At 42.9% G+C, this 23,437-nt stretch overlaps 1 protein-coding gene across 1 annotated transcript in view; it reads left to right on the top strand.

The window, feature by feature from the left end:
* The window catches only part of CCP110 (centriolar coiled-coil protein 110), a 28,552-nt gene that overhangs the window by 490 nt on the left and 4,625 nt on the right, over positions 1 to 23,437 (top strand). The window contains exons 2-11 of the mRNA XM_069983780.1: positions 2,734 to 2,886; positions 11,494 to 11,622; positions 16,633 to 18,208; positions 18,802 to 18,926; positions 19,291 to 19,411; positions 19,972 to 20,114; positions 20,895 to 21,011; positions 21,183 to 21,284; positions 21,721 to 21,837; positions 23,304 to 23,383. Coding sequence (XP_069839881.1) covers positions 2,749 to 2,886; positions 11,494 to 11,622; positions 16,633 to 18,208; positions 18,802 to 18,926; positions 19,291 to 19,411; positions 19,972 to 20,114; positions 20,895 to 21,011; positions 21,183 to 21,284; positions 21,721 to 21,837; positions 23,304 to 23,383 — 2,648 coding nt within the window. The 5' untranslated portion in view covers positions 2,734 to 2,748. The remainder of the gene's footprint in view (positions 1 to 2,733; positions 2,887 to 11,493; positions 11,623 to 16,632; positions 18,209 to 18,801; positions 18,927 to 19,290; positions 19,412 to 19,971; positions 20,115 to 20,894; positions 21,012 to 21,182; positions 21,285 to 21,720; positions 21,838 to 23,303; positions 23,384 to 23,437) is intronic.

Raw genomic sequence — 23,437 nt, forward strand, 5'->3', positions numbered from 1 at the left:
ATGCTATGGGGGTCCTTATACTGCAGGGTAATGCTATGGGGGTCCTTATACGTATTGCAGGGTAATGCTATGGGGGTCCTTATACATACTGCAGGGTAATGCTATGGGGGTCCTTATACATACTGCAGGGTAATGCTATGGGGGTCCTTATACATACTGCAGGGTAATGCTATGGGGGTCCTTATACATACTGCAGGCTAATGCTATGGGGGTCCTTATACATACTGCAGGCTAATGCTATGGGGGTCCTTATACATACTGCAGGGTAATGCTATGGGGGTCCTTATACATACTGCAGGGTAATGCTATGGGGGTCCTTATACTGCAGGGTAATGCTATGGGGGTCCTTATACTGCAGGGTAATGCTATGGGGGTCCTTATACTGCAGGGTAATGCTATGGGGGTCCTTATACTGCAGGGTAATGCTGTGGGGGTCCTTATACTGCAGGGTAATGCTATGGGGGTCCTTATACTGCAGGGTAATGCTATGGGGGTCCTTATACTGCAGGGTAATGCTATGGGGGTCCTTATACTGCAGGGTAATGCTATGGGGGTCCTTATACTGCAGGGTAATGCTATGGGGGTCCTTATACGTATTGCAGGGTAATGCTATGGGGGTCCTTATACATACTGCAGGGTAATGCTATGGGGGTCCTTATACATACTGCAGGGTAATGCTATGGGGGTCCTTATACATACTGCAGGGTAATGCTATGGGGGTCCTTATACATACTGCAGGCTAATGCTATGGGGGTCCTTATACATACTGCAGGCTAATGCTATGGGGGTCCTTATACATACTGCAGGGTAATGCTATGGGGGTCCTTATACATACTGCAGGGTAATGCTATGGGGGTCCTTATACTGCAGGGTAATGCTATGGGGGTCCTTATACTGCAGGGTAATGCTATGGGGGTCCTTATACATACTGCAGGGTAATGCTGTGGGGGTCCTTATACATACTGCAGGCTAATGCTATGGGGGTCCTTATACATACTGCAGGCTAATGCTATGGGGGTCCTTATACATACTGCAGGGTAATGCTATGGGGGTCCTTATACATACTGCAGGGTAATGCTATGGGGGTCCTTATACATACTGCAGGGTAATGCTATGGGGGTCCTTATACATACTGCAGGCTAATGCTATGGGGGTCCTCAGACTGCAGGGTAATGCTATGGGGGTCCTTATACATACTGCAGGGTATTGCTATGGGGGTCCTCAGATTGCAGGGTAATGCTATGGGGGTTTTTTAGACTGCAGGGCAATGCTATGGGGGTCCTTATACTTATTGTATTGTAATGCTATGGGGGTCTGTAGATTTTATTACAGGGTAATGCTATGGGGGTCCTTAGACTTATTGTATTGTAATGCTATGGGGGTCCTTAGACTTACTGCACAGTAATGCTTTGGGGGGTCCTTAGACATTTAGCAGAGTAACATTATGGGGGTCATACACTTATTGCAGAGTAATGCTATGGGGGTCCTTAGAAATGTTGCAGAGTGATCATTATGGGGTCTTTAGTAATGTCCATTGCTGTGATGGGAAAAATAGCCATTGCCTGCAACCCTCCTCCCCCCCCCCCCAGTAACTCTGATGAAATATGTATTAAAGGCTGTGATGCCAATGTGAACAGGGCCGCCTATGACTTATATAAAAATCACAGGTCACCCCCTCTGTACAGGATAACTGTTACCTCCGAGTGAATGAAGCTGCAACACACACTCAAAAATGTGTGAAAAGAACTGCTGTAAAATTGTACTAAATACTTTTTCACTGAACACAATAGTTAGTGTTCCTGTCATAAAAAAAAAAAAAAAAAAAAAACACTGACAGATTCTAGAAACACGTTAAGATGCATGTGGGAGAGGTGTGCGGCATGGTGGTGCACCCCCTGTGTCTAAGCTACTCTGGGATCTCTGTACCCGGACGTGTCTGATGTATTCTCTAACTAGGAGGATACACTTAGAGCCTGTGTATACGGCTATACGCTACCACATGGTCCGTCCTGATTTATATAAACTATCACAGACATTCTGACTTTGTTGGGCCTTGTAGTCAGTATGATGGTCACTCATGTTACATCATCTGCACACAGGCTCAGTAAAGAGACTAATAACATTCCACCAGATATTGGTCATCCACCATGTCCGGAAGCCCAGTATTCAGGCCTGGCCCCCCCGCTGCAGAATTTCCCAATAAATCCAGATTAGGGGTTTATAAGAAAGATGGCAGGCGCTCTCATTACAGTCACCTAATCATTTCACAACTTATACGTACAATGTGAAGATGATCTGTCAGTTCCTGGTCCTCAATGTAATGAGCACACTATCATTAGCTCCTATCCTCCGAGCTGATACATTGTTGCTGACCTGAGGCTCATGGTGTGTTTATTCTGCTGTGTAATCCATTAGATCAGTACAATCTGACACCTTGTAAGTGCTTCTATATAGTGTGCAGTAACCTACCATTATGCTGCCATCCTGACGGGGGTCATTGTGTCAGGATCTTGTGTTTGGCCCCGGGGGTATATGGATGCTGTTGTCAGTAGGGACGCTCTGAGCGTATACACAAAGCACGGGGCAGACAATTGTTACCCGGCCTTGGAAGAATAAACAGGAGTGTGAACAATCGCCCGGTAATACGGCGGGGATTTTTTTTGTTCTGACTCTCGATTACACCATCTGTATCACTTTCACCATTTAATGTTAACAATAAGCGCTCTCTCTCAGTCTTCTTGCAGAACAATGGAGCCGTATGAAGAATTTTACAAGAAGCAGTTTGCCAGATTACAGGGGCAGACCATTACCAGTGAGCCCGTGTCCGCCGATCCGCAGAGGGTGTCGCTCATCCAGTTTCATGGTGTTGCTGTGCTCTCTCCATTGGTAAGTGGTTATACTGCTTCATCTGTATGTGTTCTCATGCAAATCGGAGTGATAAGATAAGCTAATCCTTTAATAGTCCCACAATGGAGAATTCAATAAAGGTGTCTGCACATTGGGATTACTCTGACCATGAACGTAGGGATGGTGTGACCTTTGTCCATAGGTCATGACTGGAATTATATTGACAATCTCCTCCAGTTCAATAGCCATGAATAGGGTGGCGGTCACACAACTCCTTTGCCACTCCAAAGGGGCACTTGAGAACTACTTTTTCTACTTATTAGGTCATATGGATGTTGTACATGGGACGCCCTATATGAGCCTTTCTCTATGAATTGCGCCCATTCTGGCAGGCGGCAATACAAGAGAGATTTGATGCGCTATGTCTGGATGAAAAGGCAGAGTTCTTCATTACAACTGAATTTTGTTGGCTTTCTCGGTCAGGACACATGTGATGCTGCACCTTTCCCACAGGAACTCATGATCCTGTACTAATGATCACTGGGGGTCTGAGCCTTTCTGACCACCAGCAATTTTACATTCATCAACCATCCTAAGGGCCCTATTCCACTGGACGATTATCGTTCAGATTATCGTTAAATCGTTCGAATCTAAACGATAATCGTTCGGTTGAAATGCAGTAACGATTAACGACCGAACGAGAAATCGTTGATCGCTTTATAAGACCTGGACCTATTTTTATCGTTGCTCGTTCGCAAAACGTTCGCAAATCGTTCGCATTGAATAAGACATCGTTCGGTCGTTCGCAATAGATACGAACGCAATAGCGAATAAATACGGAAGAAGAAACGATCGCAATTACGATCATAAGTAACGATTATCGTTCCATGGAAATGGGTGAACGTTTTCAGGTCTTTCGCAATAGCGGTCGTTTGAGATCGTTAATCGTTAACGATTATGCTAACGATAATCGTCCGGTGGAATAGGGCCCTAAGACTGAGGCTTAGAAAAACATGGCGGCATTCTTCCAGAAACAGCACTTTTCCTTTCCTCAGTTTGGGTGGGGTTTAGCAGCTCAGTTCCATTGAAGTGAATGGAGCTTAATTGTTATACCACAATCCTGAATAATCCTGTAGTGCCAGTGGTAAGCTTTATGCTATGTATACACCATCAGGGTCTTCATTGGAACACCATTTATATGGGTAATCTTTGTTTACGCCCTCTTATCCAGCATTTGATAGAACACAAGGATCTTAAGGGGTATTCCACTCAAATATAACTTTTTATATTTTGCTGACCATGGTGAGAATAACTATTCATTGTATACATGTTATTTGTTTAGTCTCTTTCTCCCAGTTCTGAGCTGCTGCTTTGTAAACAAGTCCCATGCAGGCTTTATCTGCAACTTTGTAGCTTCTTTGTAATGCTAGGTTAATCTGAGGTCAAGTTGGTGATTAACGCACTGTAATTAACCCTCCCAGCATTACAAAGTTGCTGATATGAATCTGTTTACATAATCTGTCTCGTCTCAAAAGGGAGGGGGGAGGAGGGAGAAACAGAGAAAAGCTTATACGAAGGTTTTTGAGAACTGGGGGAAGGAGACTGAATAGATAATAACAAGTATGGAATAAATTGTTAGTCTCACTGTGGGCAGAAATTTATGATGTTTATGCTTGAGCGCAATACCCCTTTAAGCCTCATTAGTGTTAGGAGTTTGTCCATTTCCACCAAATTTAATGAAATACCTGATGCCTATGGCAGAATGGGATGAATTCCATAAGATATGAAGTTTCTGCCATGTAGGACAGTGACACTAGACATATCCTAAACTATCACTTTTTACCTATTATGCTTTTTGATTCTTTACCTTCATCTCCAGCTTTAAACTTCCCACCCTCATCATCAGGATTATGTCTTTAATCCACTGTAATGCTGCGTTTACACTGAACGATTATCGTGCGAATTTGCACAAGCACAATAATGATCAAATTCGAACGATAATTGTACGTGTAAACGCAGCGAACGATCAAGCGTCGAGCGAGAAATCGTTAATTTTGATCTTTGAACATGTTCTCAAATCGTCGTTGGTCGTTTGCAAAAAATTCGCATAACGTTCCGTGTAAACAGTCGTTTACCGATTTAACCTATGTGCAAGATAGGCTTAAGCGATCGCAAAACGATTTTTCCATACGATATATCGTTCCGTCTAAACACTGATCATCATAAAAAAAAATCGTTACTTCGAAATCTGAATTGTACGATCAGGTGAATTATCGCTCTGTGTAAACGCAGCATTACACGTTACGCCGTCAGGGGCTTGTCTTCTCTAATTCCTGGCAGGTAAGGACATACAAATACCTCCTGAAGAATTCTAATAATGTTTGATAGCTTGTCACGTTCCTGGGTAAGATCAGTGCTTCACATTGTTCTCCTATATACAGCTCATGTGTAGATGCTATGAAGGATTGTAACGTGTTTGTGTAACTCTACAATACCAGGTCAGATGTTTTCTACTACATAACCCATGTATTTGTGTACAAGGCCAGGCCAAGGGCATATGTTCCACACATTAGGACCATATAGCTGCTATAGTGCCCCTGAAGAGGAGACCCAAAACCAAGTGGCTTGCCTCCCTAATTTAAAAGGAGTATTCCCATATAATAAAGTAATGGCTTATTGCTAGGTATTCTATTACTTTACAATCAGTGGGACCCATATGATCCTTAGAAAGAATATTAGTTGGTTGAATACTATGGCCCCTTGACAGTTTTCCATGCACAGTGACCCCCTGCCCACCCATTCAAGGGAGTTGCTGGGAGAGCTGCTCAGTAGGGTAAGGGCCCTATTACACCAACAGATTATTTGACTGATTTTTTTTTTTTTTTTTTAGCCAAAGCCAGGAATGGACTAGTAAAGACTGAGATTTCTCCTCTTTTCACATCCATTCCTAGATTTGGCTTACAGCGACTCTGTACCCACAATCTGCCCCCCCCCCCCCAAACCACTTGTACCTTTGGATAGCTGCTTCCAATCCAAGATCTGTCCTGGGGTCCGTTCGGTAGGTGATGCAGTTATTTTCCTAAAAAAAACAACTTTTAAACTTGCAGCCTCGTGCCCAACGGTCGGGGCTTAGAATATCTGTTCCCTAACTTTACACTACCCCTCCATCTTTCCTCCCCACGCTCTTCATCATTAGGAATGCAACTGGAACATTTTCTCCTGTCTAAACATTGCACAGGTGCCTTAACGATCCAGCCCATGTGCCGGGCTGACACAGGTGGGGAATAGGAGGCAATCTGCCTGGAGCATTCCTAATGATGAGGAAGGCGGGGAGGAGGGACAGAGAGGTTGTGTCAGCCTAATGCATACACAATCTAAACCAAGGCCGTAGGGCACGGGGCTGCCAGTTTAAAAGTAGTTTTTTAGGACAATAACTGCATCACCTGCCGAACGGACCCCAGGACAGATCTGATTAAAAGCAGCAATCTGAAGGTATGAGGGGGTAAGATTGTGGGTACAGAGTCGCTTTAAAAAATCTGTCAGATAATCTGTTGGTGTATTAGGGCCCTAAACCTGTAAAGGGGCCACAGTTTTGAATAAATGCTGATTCACACTTTTTAATATCTGTGGGAGCCCTGGAGGTCACAGAAAGTAATGACATATATAAGCAATGCACTATTACTATATGGGGTGGGATTACTCCTTTAAAAGAGGTTATCCCAAGATTATTACCTAACAGAATAGGGCGTAAGTCCTTTATCCTGCGGAGCGGTAGTATACATGCCTCTCTGTCACTCCATCCACTCACTACGGGACTGTGGAAGATAGCAGAGTACAATAAAGCAAGGGCTTTACCTAGATATCTGCAGCTACCCAATGTCAGCCCTATACTATCTGAATGTAGAGGTGAATGCTATATATATATTTACCTGAGCTGGAAAAAACAGCCTTACACCTGCAAAATGTTGAATTTCCTCTAACATGCTCTGGGAATCTTTACTAGAATGCAAAATGAATGTATAGTAATGTTGGATGCCTTATATACAGAGATCACACATTCTCTGTCTGACCGATTGGCTGAACACAGTTCTAGCCACTGTCCATTATGCCGGACTGGTAATATGTAGATTGCCATCTCTAACATAATGCGAACAACATCTGGTCGGAACTTTTCTCAACACCCCTTATGAAGATTAAAGGAATCTCCTGCAGCACAATGACATTATACCCACTATATATATATATATATATATATATATATATATATATATATATATATATATATATATATAGATAATGCAATGAGTGTACATTTCGTAGAGGTATACACTAATCGGCGCTGCACTGCAGAAACCTGGCCACCGTGTTGCTAAATAGATCTCGAGGATTCCGTGTCCTCTGTAGTGGTGTAAAAAACAAATATAGAAAATCGGTGATCTAAAGCGCTGTGGCTGGTTTGGAGTTAATATATTTTTTATATAACAATGTATTTGTGTGTCTTGCAAGGGAAGGTAAAATAATGTAGGGGCTAATGAAGCCAGATGAATACTTAATGTGTATATGTAGTGATGTTTTAATCACAGTAGTAACAATTCTGCTGGTATTGCACGTAGCTATGCACAGATATACTGGTGATTTTAGTATTGCGGTAGTGTCCAACCTGTTATTCACCAGTGTTCTCAAGTTCATCTTGTTGGGTATAGACAGGAGGAAAAAAAGTTCTGGTTATCGGGGTTGGGAGCGAGCCCCGGCCGGTGGCTCTGCTGCTACCTAACACCCGACGCGGTGGAGTGAGGTCAAAGGAGTCCACATATGAGTGACGTCACTGTAGTGTACATTCTGCAGGATGGCCGTCCCTAATTAGGTCAGGGCAGCAGGAGAGAGATAAGACATCTGTGTAGCTGACATGCCAGGAGTGAGGAGAAAGATAAGCAAGTGACATCACTCACTCACTCACTGAGTCCACTCGGCAGCAGGAGGGAGTATGGGGGAGGGGGTCCTGTAGCTGGTTATGTGCCGGGAGTCAGTCACCAGTCATTGAGTTGCAGAATGACAGATGGCTTACAGTTGCTCAGCCAATGGGAGCTGAGCAAGCCTAGTCACCTGACCAGGCAGGGGAGGGGGAGGCTGGTGTGACAGGAGCTAGAGCCGCCCTCCTGCTGATGACTCATCGTCACTAGAAGGAGCTGAGAGAGCAGCCTGGTGACGACAGTAATTAGGTATGAAGGAGTTTCTTACACTTCCTGGTGGGGGGTGGAGGGGGGAAAAGACAGAGAGGGAGGACAGACAGGTGATTGAAGTATATTACAGTGTTATATAACTTTGTAATGTGCTTCAATTCCTGGGAAAAAGTTTTTCATGGGAGTTGTCCTTTAAGTATTCATCTGGCTTCATTAGCCCCTACATTATTTTACCTTCCCTTGCAAGACACACAAATACATTGTTATATAAAAAATATATTAACTCCAAACCAGCCACAGCGCTTTAGATCACCGATTTTCTATATTTGTTTTTTACATTATACCCACTATTCCTTAAAGGGTTTTTCCGTAATCAAAACTTATTAAGTACCAAGTTGTTGAGGATCTGACCACTGTGATGCCCACCTGTTACTGAACAGTGGGTCCCTTGTTTCCCATGCCGTGTATATGGACCACTATTCCAAAGGCAGATTTTTCCAAGTACATTATTTGGCAGTCTCCAGCAATCCAGTAAGTGTATGAATGGAGCAGCAGTGTGCAATTGTGACTGCCATCTCAATTCAGCTGGGAAACATTGGGGCCCCTGTTGTTGTGATCAGTGGGACTCCCAGCGATTGGCCCCCCAGTGATCAGATACCCAGGACAGCTGATACGTTTCGATTTCTTTAAATCTTCATAGACCATTGAGTCAGGGCTCATGTTTACAACAACTGTGACATTTCTCATGAGGATTTCTTGTTTCATGTTGTCTGTGTTGAATGTTACGGTCTCTTATTGCCTGATTTATTGGCGTCTTGCATTGCCTTGTTTTTTACAGTACCGCTAGTGATAGTAAAGGCAGGGAGGAGTGTCCACTGTGTAATTGCCTCTTAAGTCAAATAGCCGTCAGCTATGTAAGGTGTATGGCCACGCCATTGTCCCTTAGTATTTACCGTCGGGTAGTAAACCCTTGTAATTGAGGATAATCTCACCTGCACACAGCCCCATATCACTTTTAGTGTACTATGTCATTATGCAGAATACTCGGGGAGAGCGTCCTTTTGTTGCGGAGAAGGATTAGCTTTATATTGAGGAGTTCTTATAGGCTTAGGTTTGCAACAGTAGTTGTCACTTTAAGAGGTTATCCAGCGTTACGAAAACATGGCCACTTTCTTCCAGAGACAGCCCCACTCTTGTCTCCAGCTTGGCTGCAGGTTTTGCTGCTCAGTTCCATTGAAGTGAATGAAGCTTAATTGCAAACTGCACCTGAACTGGAGACAAGAGTCGTGTTGTCTCTGAAAAAAAGGGACCATGTTTTTCTAGCTTTTAATAACCCCTTTAATATTGTTCCCAGCTCCGTCCACACTTGTGCCATGTCTGCAGGGCATCCCAGCAAGGATAATGGGACAGTCCCAGTGGTACCAGCGCTGACCCCGATGATCAGATTATGGAGGAATTACTATTTATATGATTCCCTAAAAGGTTTACACTAGCTCCAGGGAGGGAGACTAAATCTTCTGTGCCAGCACCTCTAATGGTCTCACACAAGAACGATGGATCAGCAGTGCTAATAACCCACCTCACCTATCCCCTTCTACCATGACGTCTGCTGTGGTGGGAGGATTATACAATGATATGGATGTTTTATATATCTGTCATCACTGGCAGAATTCAATCATAGAATTTCTGGGTTATTGGGAAGTCCTATAAAAGCATATAAACCTCACGTGTAAGGGTGGGGAATCTTCAGGAAGGCAGGAGGAGTTGTAAGTGGTCAGGATTGTGATACAGTGGGAAAAAAAACTATACTCCACCATTTAATCCTTGCCACATCCAGTGTAGGTGCTCTGGTCCTCTCTGCTCTGGTCTCGTGCTGTATACCACCAATGCCAGTGACTGACTGCAGCGGTGATGTGGGTATACAGACAGGGCATCACTGCAGAGAGGACTAGAGCAGCGGCACTGGATGGGGTCGTAAACAACTGAGAAGAGTTTCTACCACAATCCTTATTGCTGGTAACATTTATTCTTAATTCAGACAACCCCATGATGTTCTCTGCCCTGTGTTCTGATCTTATGAAGTTCCACATCATGCGGCATCTGGGCTGGTAGTAAATGCTGGATTATGGGAGAAGGTAAATGTTGGTGTGTATAGATTGTGTCCTGCGCAGGGCTCCTGGCCATCAGGACGCCTCAGCCCATGTATTGATGGGTGATGGATATGTACCATTACACTGTAGGGCAGCTTCTCCAGCTCTTTTGTAATAGTCATATGACACGGTTCAGGTGACACTAAGTAGACGGGGTAATGACACCTTTGGCGTTGTGGACAGTCGTGTTTTTACTCCTTGTTGTGTTCACCTCTGCCGTCCCTGGCAATTGTACACAAACGGTGAGGAGCGGCTACTATTACCACATCAACTCCATCCTCACACTCTGTCTGCAGTGTGTGTGTGTGTGTGTGTTTGTATATATATAATATATATATATATATTTATTACATATATATTGCTGGGAGAGTCACATCAAAATGCAGCACATACAGAATTTACCAAGAGTTTTGTGCTCCATCTAAAAGGTAAGTGATGCCTGTATTATATGTATGGAAGTCTCCTCTATCTTCTTGTAGATTTCTCGTTGTGTTGAAGATCTTGTACTTGTATTTGTTTTCCCTTATTATTCAAATTTTTATGCATTGAGAATATTGGTTATTGGAGTTAGTAAATACTGAGTATATATAACATGGGTATCTGTCTACACTTTGTATCTAAACTGTCTATGAATGGAAAGCGTAGTGGAGTTGTGTTAATCTTATATGGTGAAAAGGGGTTATTCAGAATTAGAAAAAAGATAGCTGTTTTGTTCCTGAAACAGCGCCACTGTGGTCCTCAGTTTGGGTGCGGTATTGCAGCTTAGCTCCTTTGATGTGAATGAAGCTACATTGTAATATCATACACAACCTGAAGACAGGTTAGGTTTTTTTTATAAATCCTGGATAACCTCATTATAAATCCACATATCCAGTATATATGCTGTGTATTTTACTCATGAGATTATTGTACAGTAAATCTACAGTATTTTCAGCTGTTGGGCATTAAGAAATCTCATCTGTACTCTACGATTATTTAGCCTCTCTCCTATTCTCCCCATACACTTGTCCATTCTGCTGACCATCAGTATGAAATGTATGGGGACCTGTAAATGGATGATATGTTTCTGGAAGATGTGACACAGCAGTAACACCGGTCGTATCTGCCAGTCACACCAGTGCAGAGTCTCACCAGTGCTGTGATGCTCCTGATATCTCCAGTGCTATGGCGCTCCTGATATCACTAGTGCACAGCTGTATCTGCAGATGCTTTAAGCTGGGGGCCACGTGCAGGAGCTCCGTCACTGGTTGGGGAACACTTTTTTTAGAGTAAGAAATCATGATCCTAAATAAATCTGTAAATCTTTTCCTTTGTAGCTGACAGTGGAGAAAAAGCAAGAAATGCAGCAGTATCGACAGAAGGCCATAGACCTGAATGAGAAGAGACTGAACAACAAGAAGAAATCCTTACTGAATCGAGTGCAGGAGATACTGGACACTGTTCAGGTAACAAAGGAGACCTATATTAATAGCTGTGTCCCAATCCAAGGACCTAACTCCTGTCGTATGTAATATGTACTGTCTCTCCGCTGCACACAATTGTAATGTGTATCACTGGCATCTGTAAGGGACCCATAGGGTCAATGGTTACCACTGCCATCATGATTGAGCTAAGCCTAGATGTATGTATGAGCAGAGGTTTCTTTGTATGTTCATCTGATCATTATAAGGTCACCATACCTCTTCACACAATGCATTCAGTGTCAGCAGATCCTGTTGAAATTGACTAGATATTGAGATTGACTAGACTAGATATCACCAATAGCAGCTGTAGGGGAATGTCTCCCCCTCCTGTACATCGCCAATAAATGTAACATCACCGACCTATGCTTTACCTGACTATGACTAGGGTAGACACTGACTCGGCTCCTTTGTTATAAATTGGTTCTTAACAGAAGGGGGGAGGAACTATACCCATTCATAAGCCCCTTCTCCTCATATGACTGACCAAGAAGCCAGCTCTGCTTAGTTGGCATAACATGCTGCAATGTTAAAGGGTTGTTTGATAGGTAACAAAAAAAGTTGCTGATCCCTAAACGCTCCACCAATATGTAGCCTCTGGTGTGAGGCTGTTTTATACACAGTGCAGTAGTGCCCACTGAAGCCAATGATTGACTGCAGAATGTATGGGACATCATTGCAGCAACATTAGAGTGCTGGCTGGGACGGTGCCATGTTTAGGGGTTTTATCATCATTGACTTGAATCCCCACATCTTTTCTTCATCCACATTGTGGTTTTCACTATTTTGACGTCTTTAATTGGCGTGAGTATAACTAATCATATTGGGAATTGACTTGGTAATTCCCAGTGTGACTAGTAAGTGGCGTACATCTCCTGAGGTAGACGCTGCACTCAAGTGAGCTTTGATAAATGGTCCAAAAATAACACAGTGAGCTCAGAATTCATCTGGTCGACTTCTCTAGAACAATTATCGCCACCAAACCCTTTTTCTTTTTAGCTCTCTAAAACTAAGCCATATTAAAGGGAAACTATCAGCAGGTAAGACTAATGTAATTTTGATTTGTCTAAACTGCTGATAGTTTCCCTTTAAAATCTACCCACAAAGTTCAGATCTTTTTGGTGCAGACAAACATTAAAGGAGTTATCCAGTGGTACAAAACCATGTACGTTTTCTTCCAGATACAGCACGACTCTTGTCTCTAGGTCAGGTGTGGTTTGCAATTAAGCTCCAACCACTTTAATGGAACCGAGTTACAAAACCTGCACTTAAACTGGAGGCTAGAGTGGTGCTGTCTCTGGGAGAAAGTGGCCATGTTTTTGTAGTGCTGGATAACCCCTTTAATAAAGAGGTAAAGAAAAGGAGGCAACCAGGATAATAAATGTTTACAGATGTGTTTCTATACACAGCATTGCTTTTATAGCATTCCTTTTTTGAAATAGGAATATTGTGACAACCGGGTGTTACCATTTTCTCTTGACAATCAGGTGCCCTCCTAGGGTGTGTTCACACTATGAAATCCTGCGGATTCTGACGCTTGACTCCTCGCCCATGCCATAGACTCCATATAATAACTAGGCTGTATATATATAGACAAAAAATATCTGTAACATTAACACTCACCCATTTCACTATGTGGGTCACAGCTGCTCGGGCAGATTCCGCTGTCTGCCCAAAGAATTGACAAGACTCTCCCCGCCAAATTGTCAAGTGCCTTCCCCCCCAAACAGTACAAATCTTATACATTTATGCTGATGGGTATTGACCCTATAATATGGAGGATATGAAGGACACCTACAATATTTATATATTAATGATTATATAATTATTATATATTTGCATATATAAATGATAGTGTACGTAATGTATTAGGCTACATGCACACGGAGCAAAAGTGGTGAAATTCCGAATCCCGCCAGCCTCCCTTTTATAATGACAGTCTATGGGAGGCTCGCGCGCCTCCTCTCTCTGCGCTGAAGAATGAACGTGTTCTTTAGCGCAGAGAGAGGCGACACAAGCCTCCCATACACTGTCATTATGACAGGGAGGCTGGCGGCATGGAATTCCGCCACTTTTGCTCTGTGTGCACGTAGCCCAATACCAGAGTAGTCATGTAGTAGTGAGGTCTGTTTTTTGTAATATTTTATTGCATTGTGCTTTAGTTGCTAGAGTGAACTGTTTACTGCCTTGTATGTATAACTATACCTCAGTTACCTGAAGATCCCTTGGGGAATCCATGTTGTTTGCTGTTTTTGTAAAGCACAACTACCCCTCTGTGGTTTATAAATGGCAACACCGTCTATAGTTTATCCATAAAGGAAGTTACTCACTTGTACTGAAGGTTTTATATTACCTTGTAGTTCTTGTCTATGCCATTGTTCCCTAATTTAGGCACAGGATCCCTACCCGTTTGACCGCTTCACAGCAAGTGCCATGACCTCTTACCTGACAGCCTTCTCTGAAGGGCCCCATGCACATTAGAGAGAGCCCTGGCTAATATGCTGATTTCTGTGGGGCTGACCAACTATCTTTTGTGTATGGGGGCCCCCTAACACCCCCCATGATATCTCAGTCTTGATTGATAGCTCTGTCTGTTTGGGTATAGGAAGAGATGTATTAATCAAGGCTGGTGGGTGAGGAGAAGCTGCTGGGGCCACCCTCATGACTTCATTAGATTCAGGCAGCAGAAAGTGATGACAGGTTCCTCATTAAAGGTGTTATCCAGCGAAAATATTTTTCTTTCAAATCAACTGATAGCAGAAAGTTATATAGATTTGTTATTTACTTCTATTATAAAATCTCAAGTCATTCCATACTTATCAGCTACTTTATGTCCTGCAGGAAACATGACACAGTGCTCTCTGCTGACACCTCTGGCCGAGACAGGAACTCTATGAATCCCCATCAAAACCTCTCCTACTCTGGACAGTTCCTGTCTCTGCCGCAGATGTCAGCAGAGAGCACTGTGTCAGACTGAAAATAAAACATTTCCTGCAGGACATACAGCAGATGAAAAGTATGGGAAGACTTGAGATTTTTTTTTTAATAGAAGTAAATGACAAATCTATATAACTTTCTGACACAACTTGATTTGAAAGAAAAACATTTTCACTGGACAACCCCTTTAAGTCTAGTATTGCCTTCTATTGAATACCAGTTTGAGGGAATTTCTCCTGTCAACATATTCTTTTAGGTTGGTTTACTCATTACTCCTTCCAGCTGGGATGGTGGCGGGTTATAGCAGTAAAAGTCTGTAGTTTTACTTTGTGCCCACTCCTGAGATTCTTACAAGGCACCATAACAGATATAAGAATTTGACTACAAAGGCATGACCACAACAGCCAGAATAGAGGGATGGGATCTACTAATGCCTTATTCAGGGGGAGACTCAGACTTTTTACTAATGCTTTCACTTTCTTAAAAGAAGCTTTGTCTATGGAAAGTCTGATTGTAGGCCAGATTAGTTCTGCACAGGCCGATACATCGCACCCCTACTGTAAGTGACAGCTCTTCCTGCTGTTCTAACGGAGAACTCCAGAGGGAAGCCCTGCGGGGGAAGCACTAAACATTAATGGAAAAAAAACTCAAAATAAAATATTTTAGTGATATAGAGTAGTTTGAAATGTGATCCTGATGATTTCTGCTCCAATGGCAAACTCTGCACTACTACACTCCCCGGCTCTGCTGTGTGTATCAGCATGTGTAAGCCAAAGCTGAATAGCAGCTCAGTGAAGCGTAGCCTTTTCAATGGCATATAAGACGCCATCTCTCCGGTGTATACTTCTGAATTGATTGACTTCATAATCACGTTGAAAGAATAGAGAGGAACCCGGGGCCTGACTCCTGTTTACTATGTATTGCCTGGTTACCGTCACATGGCTTGGGAATACACAGACCATAGACAAGCGTAAGGCAACAATAAACACTCATCTCTTTGAATGCCCCCTGCAGCCAAGTTACTATTCAGACTGTGCTTAATAGCCTGGCGTGCCTGCCTCAGACCTGCCTATACCCACAGCTCACAACCTGCATGGCTTCTCTATCAGTAGGTGTTATTTCTGCATTGTGCTTTTATAACCTTCATTGTTATTTAGAGCATTTTACAAACAATTCTTTCAGTAATTTTCTATAGTGCTTAGAGAATACAAACCTCTAGATGTCCACCTGTGGGGCTAATTACTATCTATCTATCTAATTATCTATCTATAATCTATCTATCATCTATCTATTTATCTATATCCTAATTATCTATCTATCTATCTATCTATCTCCTAATTATCTGTCTAAATAGCTATCTATCTATTATCTATCCATCCATCCATCCATCTATTGCAGCCAGTGTCTGGGGGGGGGGGGCTGTCCTTGGAATAAAACAATGTGTTTCTAATCTCATACAAACCCTCTGAATTAGGCACGTGGGTCCATTGAGGAGTGAAAATGCAAAGCCTTAAGAAAATGCATCAAGTGGCATGGGGATTTGTCACCATGTTGGCTGTCACAGATGAATTGGCTGAGGTTCTTAACTTTCCGTGTCCATCACTAGAAAGGCCACTCTGCATGAGGTTTAAGGCAAACCTCTCTTTAGGAGACCTCCTTTCTAGTGCCCTATTACACCAACAGATTATCTGAGACAAAGCCAGGAATGGACTATAAACAGAGAACAGGTAGTAAAGGAAAGACTGAGATTTCTCCTCTTTTCAAATACATTCCTGGCTTTAACTCCTCTGTCTTTTAAATCTGTCAGCTAATCTGTCAGTGTAATAGGGTCCTAAATGTAGACCTGCGGCCATGATCACAAAGCTGCTATTATCCATTGCAGGGGAAATGTAGTAAATGATATCTTGATAGTCCATCCTTAATTTTTCCCTAGAAACCCCCTTTAAGAATATTGGGGTGGTTCCTGTGTAGACTTGCTCTGTATGTATGATGTGCATTTTATAAATCAATTTATCATTTAAAAAAAAAATGTTCTCTAATTTTCGTTGTTGAACGCAGGTGAAGACCGTTTCAAGCCTTAAGTCCGATACAGAGAATGAAACCATACATCAGAGTTCACAAATGAAAAACCTGAACGGCTTTGCAATTCTTCCCGATGCGCTTAACTTTCCAGTGTTCTCTACTCAAAATGGACCGGCAAAGTTTGAGAAGTCAATGGAGGACCTGATTTCCAAAAAAGAGCTAAAACCCATAGAGAAAATCTCTTCTAAGGAATGTAAAGACTGTGCGCCTCCAATACAGAGCAAGAGCCCTCCTGCTAACAATGCAAAGGTTGTATCCATGGAGAGCACCGACTGCTCCGTTCCAGGAGGCTCACCGTGTGATCTGCCACCTACTGCCAAGGATGCTCCTGATCCATATGTAATGAGCTTACAAAACCTCTTGAAGAAATCCCGGGAGTATATTGAGCAAAGCAGAAGAAGCATGAAAGGCAGCTCAAAGGGGAGTTCTACAGAAAGTCATTCAGACAAGGAAAATGATACCATTAAAATCAGTGACTCCATAAAAGAAAAGACCAGACTGGCACACAGAAGTAGAAGCTCCAGCCCTCTACTGGTTGACAAGCCAACACTAAATAAGTCCAATACCTTATTACAAGCCGCCTTATCTCAGGGGCAGAACGCAGGTGCTCTGCCAATGTTCTCTAAAGTGGATGTACCTCTGAGACCGGAAGCGTCTTCCGGTGCTGAGTCCGATGAGGAACTTAGAGGTGCATTTTTGCTCGAGTATGAAAGTAACATGATAAAAAGCCTTACTGGTTCTTATGCCAAACTACCAAGTCCTGAGCCAAGTTTAAGCCCCAAAATGCACAGACGCAGACCCAGGCCCCTATCAGCAGGAAACATTGTAATAAACCACCCAGTAAATGCCTATGACCTAAGCCCCAAGGAAAAGGGTAAAATGATGGACCTGACGCATCCTGAAACAAATGAGAAAACGTCACTTTCTGAACTTGTGCCAAAAGAGGTGGACAGAGTCATCATATCTTCCATGAAAAGACATTCCTTCAGTGAAAGTATTGACCTCTCCTATCCGAGCAGACAGTCGAGGAGTAATCTTATCAATTCCAAGCTGGACCCTGACAATAGAGTCGTTCACTCAAGAACTGTCCCAGATGCCCCTTACACCCCAGTGTGCAAGGGAGTGCAATGCACAAGTCCGTGCTCTGCAGACACACCGGAGGGGAATGCCTTAGGCCAGCATGTAGACCTTCCAACCGTAACATCGGCAAATGGACACAAGCCATGTGGCCCTCTGGAGGTGATAAAGCGTCATTCTCCTGCAGAACTTAATAAATCTTATGATGTGGAAACCCCATCTCCCATCCTAATGCAAAGCCAGAGTACAAACCAAGCCTCAGACACCCCTAACTTGTCCTCCGGGAGGGGACAGCTAATCGAGAACAATCTGGACGTTCAGGTGAAGCGCCGCCTAGATCTGGATCTGGAAAGTACACAGTGTGAACACTCACCGGTGCCAAGTGAAGAAGAGAAGAGGTGGCTTCATGAGAGACAAAGCCGCAGTGGATCCCTCAATACACCCAAGAGTGAAATGTTACTGAATAGCACATTAGGTAGGCATCCAGTGTTGTCTTTACATGTATAGGTTCCTTCCCTAGTGTTAAGCTCATGTCACTGTGCCTCTTGATATATTGTCATCAATAGTGATATTTGTCACATGACCACGGTGGACATTCATAGCCTGTAGTGGTGGAATCCGATCTGTAGAGTTTCCACGATTTACCGCTTTGGTCACAGCTCCTCATTATGTACTGTTGTAGTCAGATAGTGACTGGGGATCAGCCATAGTGATGGTATGGGAACAAGCAAGAAGGTAAGTATCCTGATTTATAGTGGTTATCAGATAACCTAAAAAACACAAATATTCTGAAATACCATAAACAGTACCCATTCTCTGATCCCCCACAGACCCAGCAGAGACACATTAGCACCCCCCTAGTATTTATGTACAGGCTGCCAGAGATGACATGACATGACATACTGCAGCCATCACCACATGTATTTTCTTTTCCCTTCACTTCATAGACTTGACTTATAGAGCATCTTTCATTAAAGTGCACTAGCTTGTGACCCCGACACAGATCACAGCCTGATGTTTACCGCCATATTGTAGAGAAAGTTCTTAATCCTGCCTCTTGTGTTTTAGAGGAGAACCTGAAGAAGAAGATGTTTGCTTTTGAAGAAATGAGGAAAAAACTGGAAGAACAGCACGCTTATCAGCTGTCACTGCTGATCGCTGAACAAGAAAGGGAACAAGAGAGGCTGCAAAGGGTAATTCAATATCATAAGGAACGTCTGCAGAATAAAGCCGATCAGCACACTCCTCCGACATAGTGCTTGTAAATGGAGCACCCTAAGGCAGGATCATATATAGTCTGACAATAGAACTAACCTTTTAAAGAAAGTGTTGAAGTTGCTCTTCCACTTAATGTGTCACCCTGCTCTTATGGCTTCTTTCAGGACACATTGTCACATTGGAGAAGCCTTCACTAAAAGTGAATAATGTCTGCTGAGCAAAATCCTGTATTGGGCCTATAAGCCTTCATTACAGATTGAGATGGTGGTTCAGTTTCATTTAGTGTGATTGCAGTTTTCTCCGTCTCCTGTTACTTTATTCTTTTTGTGCATCTTGCAGGAGTTCGAAGAAGAAGGGAGAAGACTGCGGTTTAAGGATGTGGACCTGCCTGACTGGATCAATAGAAGTGAAAGCAGTCCATCTGAGAGTCATTTAGACAGTACTCACTCGGTCAGCACAGGTAAGCCCTGTCTTAGGTTTTATCATAGTTGGACATGCAGACATCCTGTCAAGCTTGTTTTGTTAGAAATCTTCAGCTTAAAGGGTTGTCAGAGATTTTTAGAAAATTTCTACACGCATAACCCTGAACAATTTAGAAGAAATTTTTTATAACTCCTAAATCCACCAACCTACTGGTGTCACTGGCCAGGTCTCATATGATGGCGGCTGGTACATTGATCATGTGATAGCCGCAGCACAATCATCATGTGAATGACGTACGTGTTTTCATTGTAGGAAATTTTCTAAAAATACTAGAAAACCCCCTGTGTAATGGGGGAATGCGGATCATTGTGTATTCTGCAATACACAAGGGGTGAGTGTGCATGGAAATTCCAAGTGCCGTGAAGAATCTTTAATTTCAGTGAATTATGGAATAAAGTATAAGCTATAATGTCAGTCCCTAAAATAAGCCATTGACTGTTTGGTCTATCTGCCTCTTGCATAATTGGCAACCCCTTGGCATGACTTGTTGATGTGTTTTGCTCCTCCCTGAGGTGATTTTTCCCTCTATTTTTACAGTCGGATCGCTTGTTGCTCCTTCGCAGCATAGTTATGGTTCCACAGTTGAGTCATCGTTCAGTCTTTGGGGATCGGCAGAGAGCAGAGCACCAAAAATATCAGCCTCAAGGCCCCTTAACAGACCAAAAACCAGATGGTCTCAAGTGAGTTGTTTACTGGAATCTTCTATGTAAACTTTTTCTCCATTGTTATCAAAACTCCCCGTCGAGCTATATCGGGAACGCCTTATTTGTTGGTAAAACTGACGTGTCAAACCCATGCAGTGTAAAGAAGTCTATATACAGTGTCTTACTTTGTTTTCCATTGGGAACACTTTCTTCTCATCCATTTGTTATATGCCATCTTGGAGCTTTTCCCCTAATGTAATTTTTGGGAACTGGTTGGCGCTTAAAGGGGTATTTACATCTAATTAAGTTATCCTCTGTCCACAAAATAGAGCTTAAAGGTGAGGATCTGACTGCTGGGACCCCCACCAGTCCTGAAAACATAACTTTCCCTTATAATGAATGGAGAACACCTTAGTGTGCGTCCATCACTTCTTTCTTAAAGATCTTAACTAACATCCTTATACTCATAGGGCTTGTCGAGGTAAATATTTTTAAAAATACATTAATTTAGAAAGTTTGCCTCCTCCTGGTATCTATATGTATATATAAAATCGGCCAAACCAGTGCTATTGGTGGGAACTGTCAACTGCCCTTATAAATTGTTTTTGCATAACTAACCCCTATGAAATATTCAAGACAGGGCCCTAGTTTTCTTTCTCATTGCTTCTTTTCTCCCCCTCTGCTTCTGGACACTGAGACTTCCTGAGCACTTGGTCAGGAGCCATCGGTGTACTCCGCACATGTGCCATAGCCTTCCGGCTGTCCGTACACTGTAGATCGCTGTTAAGGTATTAATATGTTTCTTTTCTCATTAAGGTTTACAGTCCACAAATGCAAAGAAAATTTAACAAAGTAACTGCACTGGCCAAAGGTTTCCTAACACGGAGATTAATGCAGACCGAGAAGCTGAAGCATCTAAAGCAGACGGTGAAAGTATGTACCATTTCACTCCACTGTGGTTTATTATCTGTGCTGCTATCCTATACTATGTAATTGTGTACTAAACTAAAGTGGCAACTGTGTAAACTAAAAACTCATTGGTTCTGCAGAAAGCCCTTCCTTTCCAGTGACATGACTTATTTTGTGGTTCTTTTTATATGTTAGGATACTGCAGAGTTTATCACCACATTTCATACTGAGGGTCAGCTAAGCAGAGGACTCGTGTCAGCCCAAGACGTTTCATTACAGGAAAGAGTCCTTGCTCAGGTAAGTAACAGTGACTGATTCAAGATTCCAGAGCACCTATTCATATCTATAGGGCTGTCGGGGGGGTGGGTTCCCTTTAACCCCTTTAAGTCTTTGTAGAGGAGTGGAGCATGTTCATTCTGCTTTGCAACCAAGGGCACAGACTGAGAGCCCCTTGTTCTTGACAATAGTAGAGATACTGTACCTAAGTTTAGACCCCCACTAAACTAGAATCCGGCTTCAAAGAGAAGCAAATTCAAGGCAGCTGCACCTTGAGTTACTGAGAACAGACCAGAACAAATACCGCACATAGAGGCTCTGTGGCACATTACTTGCCAAGCCGCTGTCTATGTGACAGAACCCTTATTTTTCCATACCTTGGTTTTGAGGTTTCTTTTAGTTTGATGTGCAGTGTGTATATGCATATTAACAAAAAACCTGTGCATTTTGTTTAAAGCTCCGGGCAGCTCTCTATGAAATCCATGATATCTTTTTTGCTATGGATGCTGCAGAACGAATGAACATTTTGGCTCATGACCGGGAACTGCGACGAGAGAAGATGCTTAGACAAATGGTAACTAAGTTATACTATGTTATTGAAACTGATTGTTGGTATTGCTTATTTCATTTACTAATTAAGGCTATGTTCAGACAACGTATATTTTCGTAAAACCACGGCCGTTACCAAAACATATGTTACCTTGCTGTCTATGGGATCCCGGACAGAGTGTATACACATAGTATGCGCACCGGCCAGGATCCCTAGCAGCGGCCGCAGAAAACCATGTCAGTGCACACTATGGAGCGAGGGGATCCGGCCGCCTGCTCCATCATGTGCAGTGGAGAGGTCTGATGCGGAAGCGCACGGATGTGCCCACATCTGCGGGGCTAAAGATCATCACTGCAGTACCGGCCGGGATGATCTTTTCAGTGACCGGCCATTCTGTGACCCAGACAGGTCACGGAACAGCCGGTCTCTTACATTGTGTGAACATAGCCTAATATGTATAACCAGGATTATTTCTCTAAATGTGTAAAAGGTGGTGCTGGTACATCCAGCAGGAGAATGTACACAAACGGGATTTTGCCTCTGTCAGCTGCCAACTCTGCATTTGCCGTCTGGATTTTATGGCCACCCCACTCATAATATACTGAATATTTCATAAGGTAGAATAACAGTGCAAGACCCATTATACACAGCCATAGAAAACAGTCTGTATACTATCTGCTATTGCAGGTCCGCAATTGTGGATAGTATAGGACCCATTCTTTTCTGTGGATTTAAGAAAACTTTTGACAAGTCAGAGAGATGTTAAAGTTTTAATTGGTGACAGTCTGGATGTCTCGACCCCCACCAAGCATTAGAAAAAGCATTTTACCACTCGCTGCAATCTCTGCATTTGCAGGAGTCGTGCTCTTATATAAGTATATGTGGCCCTCTTCTGCAACCAGACAGAGATCGAAGTGAGCCAGTGAGTGACACGCACAGCCGTACACTTCTTCCAGCTCGTTCTAATGACCGGAGGGGATGTAAACCCCCAGATCTGACCAATTAAAATGTTTTTGGGGGCAGGGACACTTTAAATATTGCTGTTCTGAAACAGGACCAACATGACCTAAGGGTGGTATTAGACTGTCAGACTGCCGTCCTGTGTGAGTGATGGGCACTCGTTTTACAAGCCTATTATAAGACTCGGCGGTTGTGCTGGCAAAATGACCTGAATAATCAGTGGATGATTTATGTGGCCAGAAACTTCCATCTTTGTTGGACACATGTCCCCTTTTACATGCGTAACACAGGAATGATTGTTTTTAGTCCTGTCAAAATGATGTGATCAGGTGATGAATAAGCATTTGCTTTTCTATTGGTTGATCTCTGGGCTGTATCACTGGGTGTAACAGTATATGTCCCATTTTGTATTGCTTTCTTATTAAAATAGACTTACAGTTGACTGGTTACTGTAATTATCTTATAATACATTATGTATTTTGCTGCTTGCTTATTGTTTTTTAATGATTAAACACCTTTTTTTTTCTTAGGAAAAAATAAAGAGCCCTCGGGATAGATTGACCTTGTCATCAGCAACTCAGAAGTCTCTGGACAGGAAAAAACTCACCAGGTAATTGCACACATACACACTACAAGCCAAGGGGTTGGCCTATGATCTACATTT

The sequence above is a fragment of the Dendropsophus ebraccatus genome, chromosome 9, assembly GCF_027789765.1.
Source record: "Dendropsophus ebraccatus isolate aDenEbr1 chromosome 9, aDenEbr1.pat, whole genome shotgun sequence".
NCBI lineage: Eukaryota > Metazoa > Chordata > Amphibia > Anura > Hylidae > Dendropsophus > Dendropsophus ebraccatus.